Source organism: Micromys minutus (genome assembly GCF_963924665.1).
Source record: "Micromys minutus genome assembly, chromosome: 19".
NCBI classification, from domain to species: Eukaryota; Metazoa; Chordata; class Mammalia; order Rodentia; family Muridae; genus Micromys; species Micromys minutus.
Genome location: NC_137954.1, coordinates 34,170,046 through 34,188,319, shown reverse-complemented (window position 1 = coordinate 34,188,319; position 18,274 = coordinate 34,170,046). Strand labels below are relative to the sequence as shown.

The 18,274-nt window shown below is 43.0% G+C and overlaps 1 protein-coding gene across 6 annotated transcripts in view; it reads right to left on the bottom strand.

Annotated features, from left to right (window-relative positions):
• LOC308433315 (nuclear body protein SP140-like) overlaps window positions 1-17,096 on the bottom strand; it is a 43,634-nt gene extending 26,538 nt beyond the window's left edge. For 3 of the 6 annotated variants that reach the window (XM_080933326.1, XM_080933328.1, XM_080933331.1), the window contains exons 1-8: window positions 16,961-17,096; window positions 10,825-10,987; window positions 9,519-9,690; window positions 6,998-7,081; window positions 4,173-4,253; window positions 3,751-3,885; window positions 2,495-2,572; window positions 2,094-2,174 (exon numbers count right to left, since the gene is read on the bottom strand). In XM_080933326.1, coding sequence (XP_080789452.1) covers window positions 2,094-2,174; window positions 2,495-2,572; window positions 3,751-3,885; window positions 4,173-4,253; window positions 6,998-7,081; window positions 9,519-9,690; window positions 10,825-10,987; window positions 16,961-16,992 — 826 coding nt within the window. In that variant the 5' untranslated portion in view covers window positions 16,993-17,096. The remainder of the gene's footprint in view (window positions 1-2,093; window positions 2,175-2,494; window positions 2,573-3,750; window positions 3,886-4,172; window positions 4,254-6,997; window positions 7,082-9,518; window positions 9,691-10,824; window positions 10,988-16,960) is intronic. The other 3 variants (XM_080933327.1, XM_080933329.1, XM_080933330.1) reach the window with 3 other exon arrangements.
• Between the last annotated feature and the right edge of the window lie 1,178 nt (window positions 17,097-18,274).

Genomic DNA, 18,274 nt, shown 5'->3' with positions numbered 1-18,274 from the left:
GTTTGTTTGTTTTGATTTATTTAAGAGAAAGCAAGAGACACACAAATACAGGGAGGAGAGAGAGAGAGAGAGAGAGAGAGAGAGAGAGAGAGAGAGAGAGAATTCTGAGAGGATCTGGGATGAGTGGGAAAGAATACTATCAAAAGCCATTGTATAGCATGATATTAAGCTAATATTTTTTTAAATACTGTAACTCCCCTTTCCTCTCCCTATCCACAGACACAATTCTCTCAAACCATTGATGCGTAACCCTTAATTAATGAAGTAGGCTTAGGAGTTTGGATTCAGTGTCCTGTTACAGAAAGGATATTTTCAATATAGACAGCCTTTAATTGTCTCTCCTGTAAGCTTCAAAGGATGGGCTTCACATGGGAGAAACCAAGAATGGAAAGTTTCTGTACTGAGCGATGGCTCAGCAGTGATTAGAGCTAGTACTGATCTTCCAGAGAACCTTAGTTAGGTTCCCAGCACCAGAATCAGGTGGATCACAACCACATGTGACTCTACTCTGATTACCATCGCCTCTTCTGGCCTCTAAGGGTTCCTCAAATGCACATGCACAAACCACACTTAGACACACATGCATACATGGACTTAAGAAGAAGAAGGAGGAGGAGGAGGAGGAGGAGGAAGAGGAGGAGGAAGAGGAGGACGAAAAGGAGAAGGAGGAGAATGAGAAGGAGAAGGAGAAGGAGAAGAAGAAGACGAAGAGAAGAAAGACGATGACTTTAAAAGTTTCTATACTCCTAGGGAAATGCATTATTCTTTGATTATATAAAGAAGCAGCAACTAGAATAATCCTAATTAATCATTGAGCTTAAAGTCCAGTAGATGGACTTGTACAAGCCAACCAATAATTCATACAGTCATGCTGCTGGACTGCCACCAATCAGAAATAGCCACACTCTACTTGCTCACTAGAAATAAACCAGCCCCTCCACTGCCATTTATGATGCTTCACCGACTAGTTCAGTTTGATGCTTGCATATATACTCTATAGTTCAAGTGTCCCTTCTAAGCGAATGGGACTCACAAACATAGCTCTTCCTGAATTTAAAACAACTTGGTTCATAGCAGCTGAAAATGGTACTTGGGAAGGCCTTTGTGTCTCTCGCTAACATTAGATTTTTCTCTCCCCAGCATTTGCTGTCTTCTTCATTATCTGTCTTTACCTCTGCAGTACACACTACATTTTATATTGCCTCTGTGTTAATATTTTCTAGCTCTATTCTTCTGGAGCTCTCCTATCTCACGTTATACTACATTCACATGCTTTCTAATTTTCTTCTTCTCTCCCTAAGCATTCCTATTTGGTAAGTAAAACCTTTTTCCACTGGGCCCTTATAGACTCCCTTGAGTATCAAAAGATCCTTGGATTTCCATATTGGGTTCAGACCTCAGGATTCTAACCACCAGCCTCAGAGATCCTAGACCCCATGTCTAACCATCTGGAAACTTGACCTCTGGTTTCCTTGTCCTTTTCAAGTTCTGAAACATGACAGAATCTTATTCATTTCTATTTATCTGGAGCCTTAAATTTGTAACAATTTCTTCTGACAAAGTCTTAGAGTTTTAGGAATGAAGGAATGACATGTGTATCAAAGAGTGTATAAAAAGTATATGAGTCAAATAGTTTTGGGTTTTATTGAATTGTATCAGACAAATGATACAATAGTTCCTCTTTAAGCATTTTTGACAAGTTTGTGAAAAAATAAGAAAAATTATTAGTCAGCATAGGAATGCTATGGTACTTGGTTTCCATGGAGATCAAGAAATTAGAACAAGAAGGTGTCCTGTAGTTTTAATATATTAAGGCCTTAGTGTCTGAAAAGACAAAGGCAAAGAGTGTTGTCCCACCCACCATATTCCTGCAAAAGTGACCCATGAGCACATAATAAATGATATTCTTTATGATGTTTCTCAAAACATTTTACCACCCTGAATTTACTGCCATAGGCAAATAAAGGAAGAGCAACCAGTTCATGACCCTCTGCTTCATTGTGATATACACACAGAGCAAACACAACAAAAAACCCCAGCTCAAAATTCAGTCTCCACAACCCGTCAGACCACACAGTGCTCCCCTCCCTCACCTGCTTCACGTAGCAGTGATGAAGACAGTTCATCCTGGGGATCTTGTCCATCACACATTTGCTCACAAGAACTACTTCCCTCTGTAAAAAACAGTAACTCAGAATGACCAAGGAAGACCAGAGCAGAACTGCCTGAGAAAAGCAGCAAAGTACAGGGCGTAGTGTCTCCTTCAGGGAATGGCCATGTTTTGGGACTCTAAATTGGGGGTTAACATTGGCTTCTTCTCTGTCACCAGAGATGTATTCGGCTTCCTCCCTACACATCTCATTCCCCATTATTTGGACCCTGGGTGCTTCCTCTAAGGTTTCTTTGCTCTGAATATGTAAACACAGGGGGAAAGGGGGGGGTTTTACTCTCTAGCAGATCCACTAGCTGACTGACAGGTTGAAGGCTTGCTCACCTCCATTGCATTGTGGAAGGCTGGGTGTCTCCTCTGCTTGTTCATCATTCCTTTGTGTATCTCCAGGACTACTGGATGCTGAAGGGAAACAAGATTCAATAAATCCTGCAGAGGGACCAGGAAATACCTCAGTGTGCTCAAGTGGAACCAAGAAGTTAAAGGAATATAAGAAAACCAGGGGTACAGGAATCATAATGACAACATTGGCTGTGTATTGCAAATAGCCAGAGAGCAAGGAATTGTCTTTCCCCAGTAACTACTACTTCAGCATGAATAAAGAACCCACATAGTCTACCCATAAGAGTAAGGTTGTTCCAAACAGAAGCAGCCACAAATATTGCTCCCTGTTTCCCACAACAGGCAAAGGACCAAAGACATACCAGGGAAGCAAAGTAATTGAGAAAGTTCACACATACTTCTCCTGATGGACAAGAGAGACAGACAGGAATTTGGAAACTTCCAGGAGGAAAGTATTCACTCATTATGACAACAGAAGTTGTTGAAGTCCAGGAGACAGTAAAGTTTTCCAAGCACATTTTACTGAGTGTCTCTTTGAGTTGGAGAGAATGACTTTGATGAAGCAAAACTGAATGAGAAAATGAATCTGAGGCTAGGGTTTTTTTTCCAGAATGCCATGAGCATCTGTTCTTGTGATATGCTGTAAATTGATGTAGGTGAGGACAGGCACAGGATAAGGCAATGCCTGTGATTAGACAATAGAAAAGGAGGGTGGACACGGTGTTTTTGAGAGGTGGAGAGATAGGAGGAAGAAGGAGAAGAAACCAAGATGGAGGAAGAGAAGGATGACCAAGACCCATACGACTTTAAATAGCCACATGTAACTATGAATATCTTATAAGGGCTGAATTATTACAGGATAATTTGTCTTATCTAGTTGGACAGTTTATATCAAAATCAACTGGCTCTGAGTTTATTGTGTAGACATTTTGTGGGGTGAGAATTTACTGATATAAATCTGATTGATAAATTACAAGCCTCTAGAGTTTTTATTTTGTCAGATTACAAAGATTTGTGATAGCTAACCACAAGCTGGGCAGTCATTGTATGGGGCTGGCATGGCAGCAAGATTACCACTGGGACCAGAGAGTAGCAGGCGATATCATGGAATGGTGTCTCTTTTAAAATTTTTAATATTCACCTTTACAATGTGTGAACAGAACAAACAGAACAGAAAACCCCAGCTCAGAATTCAGCCTCCACAACCCTGCAGGTCATACAGTGTACCCCACACTCACCTGCTTCACGTCTTAGTAATGAGAACAGAACATCCTGGGGCTCTTGTCCATCAAACATTTGTTCAAAGGAACTACTTCTCTCTGTAGAAAACAATGACTCAGAATGACCAAGGAAAATGGCCACAGGAGAGCTGCCTATGAGAAGCAGAAAGTTATATAAGAGGGCTTAGTGTCTCCTGCAGTGAATGGTCATATTTTGAGACTATGAAGTGGAGACTAACACGGTTCCTTGTCTGTCACCACAGACAAAGGATTGGCCACCCATCTGTTTCCTCCTTACACATCAAATTGCCCATTATTTTGACCCTTGGTGCTACCTCTATTGTGCACCTGTAAAGAACAGGGTCAGATGGGAAGGTGGAGGGGGTGGCCTTTCTCTCTGGCAGACTCACTAGCTGACTAGCAAGTGAAGGTTCACTCACCTCCTCCCTTGCATTGTGGAAGGTTGGACCCCTCCTCTGCTTGATTAGCATTCATTTGGGGGTTTCCAGAACTATGGGATGCTGAAGAGAAACAAGAATTCAATAAATCATGCAGAAGGACCTGCTAATATACCTAAGAGTGCTCAAGTGGAACCAGGAAGTTCAAGGGATGTAAGAAAACCAGGAGTACAAAGAATCAAACTGACATTGACTGTGTATCACAAATAGACAGAAGACCAAGACATGATCCTTCCTCAATAGCTAATACCTCACCATGAATAAAGGACCCACATAGTCTACCCATAAGCATTAGTTTGTTCTAAACAGCAGTCACAGGTATTTCTCCCTGTTTCCCAAAACAGGTAAATGATCAAAGAAGAATAAGGAAATCAAAGTATGTAAGAGAGTGTCACACATGGTTCTCTAGAACAACAAGAGAGTCAGACAGGAAGTAGTAATCTTCAGGGAGGAAAGAACTCAATCCTGCTGACACCAGGAAGCTGTTGAACTCATGGAAAGAGTAAGGTTTGCCAACTGCATTTCTCTGAGTGTCTGGTTGAGTTCAAGGCAATAAGTTTGAAATGAGAAAAGGCATTTGAGACCAAGGACTGTTTTTTAATCTTAAGATGAAATAAAAGATCTTATTTGTGGGGCTGGAAAGAGGTTTCAATGGTGAAGAGCATCTGTTGCTCTTCTAGGGGATACAGAGTCAACTACCAGCACCACATGGCAGCTCATAACACTCTGCAGTTCCATTTCCTGAAAATTTGACACCCTATTGCAACTTCTTTGGATGCCAGGCAAGTATATAGTGTATATTTATACATGCAAGAAAAATCACTATATATATAATTAGATCTGATTTGCCTTTTCTGTTGAAAAAAAATGAACAAACCTAGTAAGTGGAAGACTGTTCTACATTAGAGAGGGGCAGTCTGTAACAACCCTGCTACAGAATGGAGAAATTGTGTCCCATCTTCAAACAGAGACACCAGTACAGGAGGCAGGTCCTCTGTCAATACAAATGTCATGTGCATCTGTGCAAGTGCCTCAGACTGAAGTTCTTGGAGAATCCAGATGGAGATGTCTGTAGAAGAGCTGCATGAAGACAGTTAGGCCTGCAGATGAGGAAGCTGACAGGCACATGTGAAGGCTCATATTTGGGGATCATTCACTTACAGATGGGAGCAGGAAAGAATGACTGGGAGACTGGCACTTTGAGAGTTGAGGACACTACAATCTGAGAACTCACAGCTGATGGATTCACCTTATGCCAGAAGTTGGTTTCAGCTCCTAACTCAGTCCCTCCAATGTCTCAAACTGTTTCCTCCCTTCTCAGGAGATGTGTTTTGTTCTCAACTGATTGTTATTTTACTGTTGTTGTGGCTGTTGCTGTTGTTACATTCACTTTGGGGTGGGAAGGTCTCTCACATTCATGACACATATGTAGGGCTCAGAAAAAAAAAAAAAAAAAAAAAAAAAAAAAAAAAACGTATAGTAATCAGCCCTCTCCTGCATAGGTGTGAGTCCCAGAGAGCAAACTCAGGGCATCAGTCTTGGCAGCAAGTGTCATTTAATGGAGCTTCCTACTGGTTTTAAATTCATTCTTCTTTATTTTTTTTCTCGTATAGTGATGATAATTCCTCTATACTATCTATTTGCATCTCTGCTTTGTATTAATTTCTTTTATTAATATCATATTAATTTATATTAATTTTCTTCACATATTAAACTCTGCACCTCATTTTATAAGTGAGTCTAGCCCTTTCCCCCTTTTTTTTCATTTCCCCAGGTAAGTATATTCTCTTTAGTTAGCTTGCTGTTTCTGGTTTTTCCCACGAACCTAAGTGTGTCCTCTCCTCCCTTTCTGTATGTTCTGCTCATGTCCTTTCATAGCATAAAAGTCCCTGTTCACTGTGGACAAAGAAGACAGTTCTTTCCCAAGTCCTCCTGAAAAGTCTTACCCAGGAGTTTTCTCAGTTTCCATTTTCTTTGTATCTACCCTCCTGGACCAACCATGGAAAAGGTAGTAGAAGGAGACCAGTGCTCCTCAGTAGTGTACCCCAAATGGTGACATTAGGAGTCCATGTCCTAATGGATTAGGTGAAACAGTCACTCGTTACTCAAGATCCTTGACTGTATCTACGGTTCTCAACTTCCCTCGCTTAGTGTATGGTCTATACTCAAGACAGTTTGAAAACAGCTTGACATGAAGCTTCTATGATGCTTGTGTCTCCTGAAAATTTTCTAATTTGGACAGAATCTAGCCATCTACGGGGAGGATCGGGAGGAGTCAAATAAATAGGTGGTTGTATGGATGGATGGATGGGTGAATGAATGGATGGATGGATGGATGATGGATGGATGGATGGATGGATGGATGGATGGATGATAGATGGATGGATGGATGGATGGATGGATGGGTGGGTGGGTAGATGGATGGATGGATGGATGAATGGATGGATATATGGTTGGTTGGATGGATGGATAAATGGTTGGTTGGATGGATGGATAAATGGTTGGTTGGATGGATGGATAGATGATAGATAGATAGATATCATAGACTAGCAAGTCTATGGATAGCTAAGTTCTTGTATTGGTATGTGGGTGAGTAAATGGCTGGGTGTATAGTTGGATATATTGGTAGACATATGGACAGCTTCATGCTTCTCTCTCTCTCTCTATCTCTCTCTCTCTCTCTCTCTCTCTCTCTCTGTGTGTGTGTGTGTGTGTGTGTGTGTGTGTGTTAGGAATGGTCATTAGAGAAGGATTAAGACAGGAAAATAATATCCCTGAGCTAACTAGTGTTCTAAAAACATAATCACCTTCCCCAACTATAGCTGGCACTCTGGAACTCTCTTCAACATCTCTTCCACTCATCCTCTGAACAGTCCTGGAATTGTCAGAAACTGAGGAAAGACATGAAAATGACAAATCAGACAGTGACAGAGCAGAGACCTCCAAGCACTTTCTCTAGGTTCTGGCACTCATCAAACAGTTGAGTTACTTTACCTTATCTGAGATGTTCACCCCACCCACCCAGAGCCTGGCTGTTTTCTTTCTGCTCACCCCTGCTACTTTCTTCTCATCTTTTCTTCTCCATGCTCTTCTTTTGTGGCATAAAGCACTGTGCTTTAGAAGGACACAGAGTTTGTCCTTCTAAACGTGCAAGAATTTGGGATCAAATGGCATGGTTTGCAGAAACTAACCGTTTGATGCAAAACAAGATTTTGTGTTGGTATCACTGGCCTGCTATTGTCTGCTGCTTCTCTAGGGAGCAGGTAACAGAAGTAAACACGAACAGAGACAAGGGAACGAAAGTTATTAGGGATTTCAACTGTGAGCTGAGCTGATCTCAAGTTACACATCCAGGTGCACACTGGACTTGGGTGTTTCTGTGCAGCCTTCTAGCCCTTCTGCTACCTGGGAAGGTTAAAGACAGACAGGATCACTTATGTCATGGTTTATATCTCTTCAAAATGGTCAGAGGACAGTGAAGGCCACATTCAACTTAAAGTAAAGACAGAAGACAAGTGGCACGGCTATGACAAGAAAGGCAGGGGGCTCCTGCAGGGGAGAGGCAGGCTTAGAGAGATAGCAGTGAACAAGGGAGGGAGGGGGAAGGGAGGAAAGGGGAAAGGGAAGGAGGGAGAGGAGAGGGAAGGGAGAGGAGAGTTAGAGGAGAGAGGAGGAAGGGAGAGGGGAGGGGAATGAGAGGAGAGGGAGAGGAAGAGGGGAGGGAGAGGAGAGAGAAAGGAGAGAGGAGGGGAGGGAGAGGGGAGGGGAGGGAGAGGAGAGAGAGAGCGGAGGGGAGGGAGTAAAAAGAGAGGGAAGAAGAGGGGAGGGAGGGAGAGAGAAGAGAGGGAGGGAGAGGGGAGGGCAGGGAGATAGGAGAGAGGGAGGGAGAGGGGGAAGGAGGAGAAGGGAGAAAAGTGGAAGGGAGGGAGGGGGAGGGGAGGGGAGAAAGAGAGAAGGGAGGAAGGGAGAGAAGAGGGAGAGGGAAGGGGAGGGAGAGGGTAGGGAGAGGAAGGGGGAGGAAGGAAGAAGAGAGAGGGAGAGAGGAGGGGAGGGAGGGAGAAGAGAGGAAGGGAGAGGGGAGGGAGGGGAAGGGAGAAAAGGGGAAGGGAGGGAGGGGGAGGGGAGGGGAGGAAGAGAGAAGGGAGGAAGGGAGAGAAGAGGGAGAGGGAAGGAGAGGGAGAGGGGAGGAGAGGGAGGAAGAAAAAAAGGAAGAAGGAGGAGAGGAGGGGAGGGAGGGAGAGAGAGAGGGAGAGGGGAGAGGAGGGAGGAAGAGGGAAGAGAGGAGAAGGGAAGTGAGGGGAGGGAGAAAGGCAAGGAAAGGTGAGGAAGGGAAGGAAAGGGAAGGGGGGAAGGGAGGGGAGAGAAAGGGAAGGAGGAAAGCTGTTGTCTTTCAAGGATGCAAGAAAGAAGTTATAAGGGGATAGAGAGAAAGAAATAGAGAGATTCTGCTGGAACTGAGTCAGGAAAGTCATTCTGATTACAAAGAAGCACAGCCTTAAAGAGGAAGCAGTGCTTCCCCAGGCAGGGTGAGTGAGAAGAAACTGAAAAACTGCTTTCTGCAAGCAACACAGGAAGTGGCTTGGCTGTCAGTGGCCCTCAGGTGGCAAGTAAGGAGAAACACCAGCTCTAGGCCCTCAGAGCTGTATTTCCAGATGACCAAGCAATAGGAACAGAACCACCCCCAAGTCCTGAAGAAAGGGTTTTGACAAGAACTGGTAAGCTGTAACTTCTGCAGGGGAGCGTCCTCTAGAGGAAGGGAAGCTGGAAAGTGAAGCTACAGGGAACCAGTGGGAACAACAAAGGCTGTTCTCTACCCAGGACTTGCTGACTTCACTTTCATGCAAAGTGCCAGCACCTTGGTTCTAAAAGCCCACCCTGTTCTCACACTCTGGGCAGACACATGCCACCCTCCTGAGTGTCTGGGCCCAGCCTAGGCTCTCCTTGTGATTTCTCTACTCTTCAATGAAGGAAACTGAGGTAAGACTCTGCTCTGCTGAATGACAAATTTTGCATTTTTACAATTGCAAATGTCTGCAGGCATCAGAGAGCGCTGGCTCCTGTCTAAGGAAACTCATCTTTTATACTGTCTTTTATACCATGAAAATCAGGTCCTGGCTGAGCAGTTATCTCTGTGTTACTTGGCCTATGTGTAAGCTCCTGATTACATGGGCCATATGTATTTCCTACATGCCCTCTGTGCTTGGCATGACATAGTCTCTTATTTAATTATATATCAATTATCAATGAAAAATGAATGAATGAATGGATAAATGAATAAATGAGTGAAATTATCTTTCATTCCCTGAAGCAGACGAGAGCAATAGTTACCATTTAGGAAGAAGTTTTTTAGAATATCCTTTAACTCTGGGTAGGCCTTCAGATGTGTTTTGCTGAATATCACTTTCAGAAGATCCCGGCTAAACTTCTTCTGTACGTCACTGAGGATGTCATACACCACTCTATCCACCGGGACCAGGTTCTCACATGTTTTTTGACATTCCTTAAAATATTGAATGCAGAATTATGTCATGATGGATTTACAGGCTTAGATTGATTCAAGCACCATTTATTTTTCTTGTAAAATGTCTGAGGTTTGCAAATACCAAGATGACATCTTACATGTCCTCTGTACTAAGGGACCCCTGCTTTCTGATGTTGACAAACAGTAGACAGGGAAGAGAAGGTTTGAAGAAAAATCAAATGATATGTCTGTAAGAGCCAGGCCCTAACCAACCCTAAGTGGCAGTCTTGGGGACCAGACAATTAACTCCCTGAAAACTGAGCTGCTCTGAAGGACTGGAGGCAACCAAGTAAGCATCCTAGCCATAGGGCAAAAAGAACACATAAAGAAGAGAAGACTTTTGTTATCACCAGGGAATCTCATCACTGACCTTCACTACATTCTAGGGCTTCAGAGGTACCTGAGAACCAGGGACAACTTGAAGAGAGTGTAGCAAACAGGACTCCCCAAGTTCTGTCCTCACATGATCCAACTTTCAAAACCTCCAGAATTTGGAATAAGTAGGTTTTGTGTGATGGTTTGTATAGACTCAGCCCAGGGTAGTCCTGTTGGAGTAGGTGTGTCACTATGGGTATGGGCTTTAAGACCCTTATCCTAGCAGTATTCTGCTAGCAGCCTTCGGATGCAGATGTAGAATTCTCAGCTTCTCTTGTACCATGCCTGCCTGGATGGCATGTTCCCACCTTGATGATAATAGACTGAACCTCTGAACCAATTAAATGTCCTTATAAGACTTGTCTTGGTCATGGTATCTGTTTACAGCAGTAAAACACTAAGACATTTTGTAAGGCAGCACTGCTTAAATGTGTGCACTTGCATCCTAGTTTCTGTAATTATATTGCACAAGTGACCCTGGGATGCCCTTTGGAGCATTCCTGCTTGCTATCCATCACTGTCACCATTTGCCTCAGCCTCAGTTACTACAGAGGCTGTAAAATGGTTCCTGTGATGTCCACCTCTCTGGTTATCTTCTGACTTACAAGAAGTGAAGCCCCCCCCTCCCTAGAGGCACTTCAGCCTCTTGGCTGCACCTAGATACAACCAACCCAGGTTCAACATAATACAACACAGGGCAGGCTTGCTGTCAGGACTGAGTTCATTCTCCACACTCACCTGATACTTCTGCTCTGAGATGAAGTCTCTGTCTCGAAGGCTCATAAGGAAAGGAAATGGCTTGGTGATGGCGCTTGCAATCTCCACCTTATTTTCTTTGAAGTGCTTGAACATGAGCTGATAGTCAACTGACTCCTCTTCATTCTGGTCCTCTGGGATCGTCCTAAGGGATATATTTCGTGCAGAAGTAGATACTGGTTTACAAGATGCCACCAATGGCTGGATAATGTATGATGTGATGAATGGTCCGATAACATAAAATTAAAATTTTAAACATCTAATATAATGATACAGATTGTGACACTTTGGGTTTGGTTATTGGAGCTTGCCTGGAAGTTACTATGTAGACAAGGCTATCCTCACACGGAGATTTCACCTGCTTCTGTCTCCTGAGTGCTCAGATTCAAATTGTGCTACATCATGTCCAACACGATTAGTTTTAATTGTCAACATAAAACAGTCTATAATCATCTTGGGTTGTGTCAGTCTTAATAAAGGATTGTCTAAAAAACTAAAAAACATAGGATGGTCTAGATTAGTGTGGTCTATGGGTATGTCTATCCAATGTTGTCCTCATTATACTAGTTGAATGGAAAGATCTAGTCCACTGTGGGCAGCATCAATCCCTAGGTAAGGGCATCATGGGCAGCATTAAGTGCAGGGAGACAGCTGAGAACTGACAGTCACACTTGCATTCATGGCTCTCTGCTCTTGACTGTGGACATGACCAACTGCTTCAAGTTCCTGCCTAGACTTTCCTGAAGTGATGGCCTGTGACCTGGACCTGTGGGCTAATAAGTTTTTTCTCCCCTAAGTTGCTTTGTGTCAGGATATGTTATCACAGCAACAGAATGAAACTGGAACACAATCTATAGACCTCTGGAATGGAAATAACCAAAAAAAAAAAAAAAAAAAAAAAAAAAAAAACCCTCTTCTTCCAGTTCATTTGTAAAAGGAACGCAGTTGACCCAGGACTAAGACATGTATGCTCATTCATGGTTCCACATGCTTTCTCCTGTCCTCCTGGTTCCCCATCGCTTGCAGTGACAAGATCATTCTAGCAGCTTAGAACCAGCACTTATTAACCACACTGCTCTCTGCTACTGTGCCTGACATCTCAGGTGGCCAGTTCTCTGCCCAGATACAGTGTTTAGGGAGAGGATCTTCTGGGAAAGAAAGGCCCAGAAGCCCAGTGAGACATGGGAGTGTTTGTTCAGGTAAGTCACTTCATTCTGGGTGGCAAACAAAAGCAAATTATGATGCATAGTTCAATGACAGAAGTGAGAAAGCATCTTGGCGTGGTCCAACGCCTGTAGTCATAGCATCCTACCCTCATGGCCAACATAGCAATTTCCTCTTTTTAATTTTCCCTAGTATTAGTACTGTTATAGTATCTGCACATGTAGAGGTCTGAGGACAACTTTGTGGAGTTGGTTTTCTCACTTCATTCTTATATGGGTAATGGTCATCAAACTCAGGTCCTAATATAGATCATGACCTATATCCCGTGAGGCATCTTTGTTGGCCCTTACCTAGTGACTTCAAGACTTGCCTGGGCTATACAGCAAAACCTTGTCTCATACAATGAAGAAAGAAATTAACTTCTAATACAAAGGAAGTGGGGAAGGAGGGCTGGTGAGAAGGTTCAGTGGACAAATGTCCTTCCCTATAGGTTAATGGTCTGAGTTCAATCCTGGGACCCATGGTGCAGGAGAGAACCAACTCCCAAAAGGGGGAAGGGGAAGAGCAAAAATGCAGTATGTAAGTATGAAGATACCATGTTGAGACCCATCATTTTGTATGCTAACCTAAGTAGTTAACAAAAAAACTAAATTAAATAAATTAAGGCACATGTTTGCCTTTCATTTATTTTAAATTTTATATTGTCTTTAAATTTTCATACACAAAAAGTGCATTTGCATCATTTCTCCTGCTCCCTTTTCTTACCAATCTGCTCATGCTTTCCCACTTTATCTCAAGACCATTTTTAACTGTAGGTAGATAGATAAATAGATAGATAGATAGATAAATAGATAGATAGATAGATAGATAGATAGATTGATAGATAGATGATAGATAGATAGATGATAGATAGATGATAGACAAATACATAGATGATAGATAGATAGATGATAGATAGATAGATAGATGATACATACATACATAGATGATAGATAGCTAGATACATGATAGATGATTGATAGATAGATAGATAGATAGATGACTGATAGATAGATTTACACACACACACACACACACACACACATACACACATACACACAAGACCTGTGCTCCCATGCATATGTGCTTAGGGCTGACCACTAGACACTGGATAACCTAACAGAGGATTCATTCCTGGAGAATACTGGTTGGTTTTCTCTTTCTTAACAGCCATTAATTGCCTATAGCTCTTCATCTAGGGCCAGAGCCTTGATAGAGTTCTCCCATCCACATCAGCATATCACCTGGTGCTTCCACTGAAGTTGCATCTTCTTTTAAGCACTTAAAATGCCGATACCTACATGCTAAATAACTGGAAATGACTCTGGAGGTATAGTCTGAGGAACCCTGATGCTTCTCAAGACTATTTCAGATGCCAATGAGGACAAACTATTCCCAGAACTATCCTGAAATTCCATTTGACATTTCTCTCTTTCCTCCTCCGAAAAGTGCCCAGTGGGATTCGCAGGCACCCGTAGGCTGTAACATCGAGGCTGACTGAACATAAACAGGCAGTCTGTGACTTTGACCAAGCAGGAGAGTAAGGATATTTGTGAGAAGGTAGAGCAAGATGATATCTTCCCCTTTAGTTTTATTTTAGAAAATATTGTTATTTCCAGAAGGATGTATCCCTTGTGATAGTAATGAATTCATTGCTACTACTTTTAATGGATAAATATTCTAAATGTCTGAAGCTTTAATTTATACTTAATGGTAAATTTAACACTGAAAGATATCTTGGGGCTTCATCCATAATTTTTTAAGAAAAATGGGGTGGTTATGCACATCTCTAATCACAGCACTTCGGAGGCAGAGGCAGAGGCAGGAGGATCTCCATGAGTTCTAGGCCAACCTGGTCTATATAGTGAGTTCCATGTCAGGACTACACAACAAACAAGCACAAAGAGTATCAAAGTTATCAGACAGCAAAAAACTGGAGAGGCTCTTCTTAAAATAACCTACAATTTACATGTAATAATATAACAAAACTATACAATAATTTTACCTTAAACTTAAGGAGGTGTGTATGTATACGAATGTGCGCATGTCTATGTGCCTGGAATATGTCTGGGCAAGGAGTCCAGTTGCCCTTCACCTTATTTTTTGAGACGGGGTCTCTCATTGAACCCAGATATCACTAATTCAGCCAGATTAGCTAACCAGCCATCTCCAGGGATCCACGCGTCTCCATTCCCCTAATTCTGAAGTTAAAAACACACACCACAACATCCAGGCTTTATATGGCTTCTAGGGATCTGAACAGAGCTCCCTGTAAAACCTGGAACTAAATTATTTCACAGACTGTAAATTCAAATACTGCAGTTTTACATTTGATGCTCTGACTCAACTAGAAACATGCAGCAAACTAATCAGAAATACAAAAGTTCCAGGGTGTCAAAACGTAACTACAAATGCACAAAATAATGTGCAGTGAATGTGCTCACATGCACATGGGCAAGTGCACATGCATACACACACACTCACACACACACACACACACACACACACTCACACACACACACTCACACACAGAGAGAGACACATACATGCTCACACACACAAACTCATACACACAGACTCACACACACACAGACACACACATACTCACACACATACACTCACACACAGACACACACACGCAAACTGTTTAGAAAAAACAGAGACATAAGATATAAAAGTTTCTCTAAAAATCATTCTCAAGAGGATCCCCAGAATCAACCCCAGTACTGCAAAAAATAAAACAAAATGATACAATAATAGTAATAATAATAATTAATAAGGGAATTCAAGAAAAAAGAATCATAAAATGCTTTACTAAAACCAAAAGGGCATAAGAACAAAGAAAAGCCAAAAGAAAGAGTAAAATGAAAATATTTACAAACATGGTAGGTGTTTCTGTGTCCTTAATCAGTCAAAATGTGAATAACTTAATAATAGCAAAATAATAAAACAGAGCGCGTTTGAAAACTGCAACTAATGTAAGTAAGTAGGGATGGGGGGCTCAACTTCAAAGTTGATGCAGGCCCTGCCACCAACTCTGCGGACACGAGTTTGCTCCCTAAGAACTAAGCGGTAGAAGGAGAGAACCAACTCCCAAAAGTTGTTCCCTGACCTCAACAGACACACTGTGTCATTGTACACACACATGTGCACACATACATACACACACACATAATAAATGAATGTAATTTTTTTAAACCTATGGGGGAAGACAGGCAACAGTGTGACCCTTTTACCTACACTAAAAAAGCACTGACGTCTTAAAAAAAAAAAAAAAAAAAAAAAAAAGTTAAATCTGAGACACAGTGAAGATAGTGGCCAGGGGAAAACATCTAGCTTTGTAAATGTCAGAAGGTAAGAGAGGCGTCAGTGCATAGTCTTATGAGGAGCAATTTGATCCCAGTGAAAACAAAGACTCAATGAAATTAAAGTAGAAATCCATACACCTAAAAGAAGTGAGCGTTATGCTCACATCATAAACTACTCCTATGGAAAGATCAGCATGTTATTAAATATCTAGTCAGGGTGACGAAGGAAAGACAGACACGCGCTAAGAATTCCACAAACAGTGAGGATAGTTTCTACAAACTGCAGACTAGTGCAGCCTTCTTCATACCTGCCAGGTGGATAACCATAACAAAAGTGTCTTCAAAGACAGAAACTGTAAAAACTCACCGAGACAGATCACCTCAGCCGGCTTACGTGAAAGACTTTGGCCAGTGATTAACGTCCCCACTCACTCCCAAGAGACACAGCATGCTGTTGGCATCACTAGTGGACTTGACCAAATGTCATGGGAGACATGATGCTTCCTTGGGACGTCTGCAGGACCAGAAGTAGCCCTGGCTGAGTCCCTGTTGGAGGACAATTAGCTTCCCACACCTTTGTCTCATCTTTTCTATTTTTATTTTGAATCATGTATTTAAGTGTCTATCTCAGTACATGTAAGTGCTGTGTCCATGAAAGGCAGAAGAGGGTGTCTGATCTGGAGTTGGCATTAGAGGCAGTTAGAAGCCCTAGGATAGGTGTTGGGAACCCAACCCATGCCCACTACTAAAGTGGTGTGTGTGCTTAAACATGGGCCATCTCTCCTATCGTATGTGTGTGTGCATGTGTGTATTTGTGTGTGTGTGTATGCACTCATATGTGTGCATATATGTGAGAAAGATAGAGACAGAAAGACAGAGAAACAGAGACAGAGAGACAGTCAAACAGAGACAGAGAGACAGAGAAACAGAGACAGAGAGACAGAAAAACAGGGACAGAGACAGAGACAGAAAGATAGAGAAGCAGAGACAGAGAGACAGTAAAACAGAGACAGAGAAACAGAAAGACAGAGACAGGGAGACAGAATTTGCATCTTTTTCTGACCAGCTATGTAAACAGCTAGAATAGAAAGAGTTAAGAGCAACACCCACTCCCCCACCTGCTCAGCTTTCACTTCCTCCATCTGAGAGATGAAACTCTCGACCTGACCTAAGTAGGACATGTGGGCTCTGGTCAGAGATGTCCTCAACCACAAGACTAGGAAGACTGGCGGCAGACAGGATCAGGTTTGAACTTATTCTACATGATCTTTCTTGGGCAGAGCTGTCCTTTAGAGTGCCGGTTAGAAAGAGAAGAGAGGTCAGAAGTCACAATGAATCAGCCACTCCCACAGGAGCTCCCAGGAAGTCCAGACAGCACCAGACCAGCTATGGGACAGGAGCAAGGAAATAAAGTGGGGTGAGTTGGGGGTAACCATAGGACTCTCTTGACAGCTATTCTACCGCAGTGAAGGTTGTTTTTGCCAGTTCTCCATTTCCTTATGAGCTCAGTTTCAAATATCAGTGGGCCTTGGGCCCAGCCTGGGCGGCCCTAGTAACACATTTAAACAGCCGATCTTAGCAGAGACAAGAGAGAGAATTGGACTTACCTGCTACTGAATCCATTGTCTCTTCCTGCCATCCCCTACACAGACCTAAGGGACCCTGAACTTGGCTCAGGGCAGACTAAACCCCCTTCTGAGTCTCTGGGAAGCCCAGAGAGAACTCCTTCGGAGCCCTCCAAAGAGGAGAAAAAGGAAAGTAAAATTGCTCAGCTATGACGTCACTGTATTAACGCACTGCCCCCCCCCAGTCTCTGCCCCATAGGGGAGGAGCAAAGACAACCCAAGTTCCCAGAAATCTGGGATTCCTGCTGTCCTCCGAGGAAAGAAGGTGGCTCCGTTTCAGCTAAGGGCTCAGAGCTGCCTAAGGCCAGCTGGTTGGTTATTAAAGGAAGTGACTCTTTTGCCCTAAGTGGGGGCGGTGACTAGAAGGATGAGGAAGAATTAGGTGTCTGGCCTGTCCTGGCACCCTAGTGAGACAGAACCAGAGGAGCAGGGGACCTGATATTTGAGCTGCTGAGTAGGAAAAGTCAGAAGGTGTGGCTTCTTACCTGTTTGAAACTTCTGAAGGTAGCTAAAGAGACCTCCCCCAACCCCGCCCACACACCTCCACCAACGGAAGGCAGGGGCAGAGAATCCAGGCAGAGCTACACAGGTGTGACTGTGACATCAAAGCTACACAGGGGGGCTTCAGCAATTTCACCATGGTCTTGAGAACCAGAGGAACCTCGTGGAATTCGGAAGTGGGTCACAGCCGAGGCTAAAGCCAGTCAGGAACAGTACTGTTTTGAAGACTGGGTGCCTTACATTTATTCTGCACAAATTTTGCACTCACCCCTGTCCCTCACTCTCATTCTGTAAGGTAGAAACTAGCTTGAAGTGGAAAGGGAAAGAAACAGGAGTAAAGATAACAATCAAACAAACGAAAACAACAACCCGAAGACTGGAAATACAGGCAAAACCCAGTCGGAAACAAGGTGGCTAGGGATCAGGGTCTGTGCAGGACTCCAGGCTCCGACCTCCACTAAAGAGGAACACATTACTGCCCTGCCACGACATGTCCCAAGAGTGCAGGGATGCAAACGAAACCATACACCATAAAAAGTACATTTTATGTCTTCATTTATAGACAGACATTTCCACAACGGCCAAACTTAGCTGTGTAACCACAAAGTCTGTGGTTCCCTGGGGCTGTAGTCTGGGAGGGGGTTTTCTGCCAAGAACAAGGGGACTTTAGGGGGACAGAGGACTAGGCCTGTGTGACCACTGTGGCATAATTATATTTGGTAAAGTTCACCAAAGTCACCACTTTAAATGAATGCATCTTACATATGTATAAAACTGAGCTACAATGTATAATTC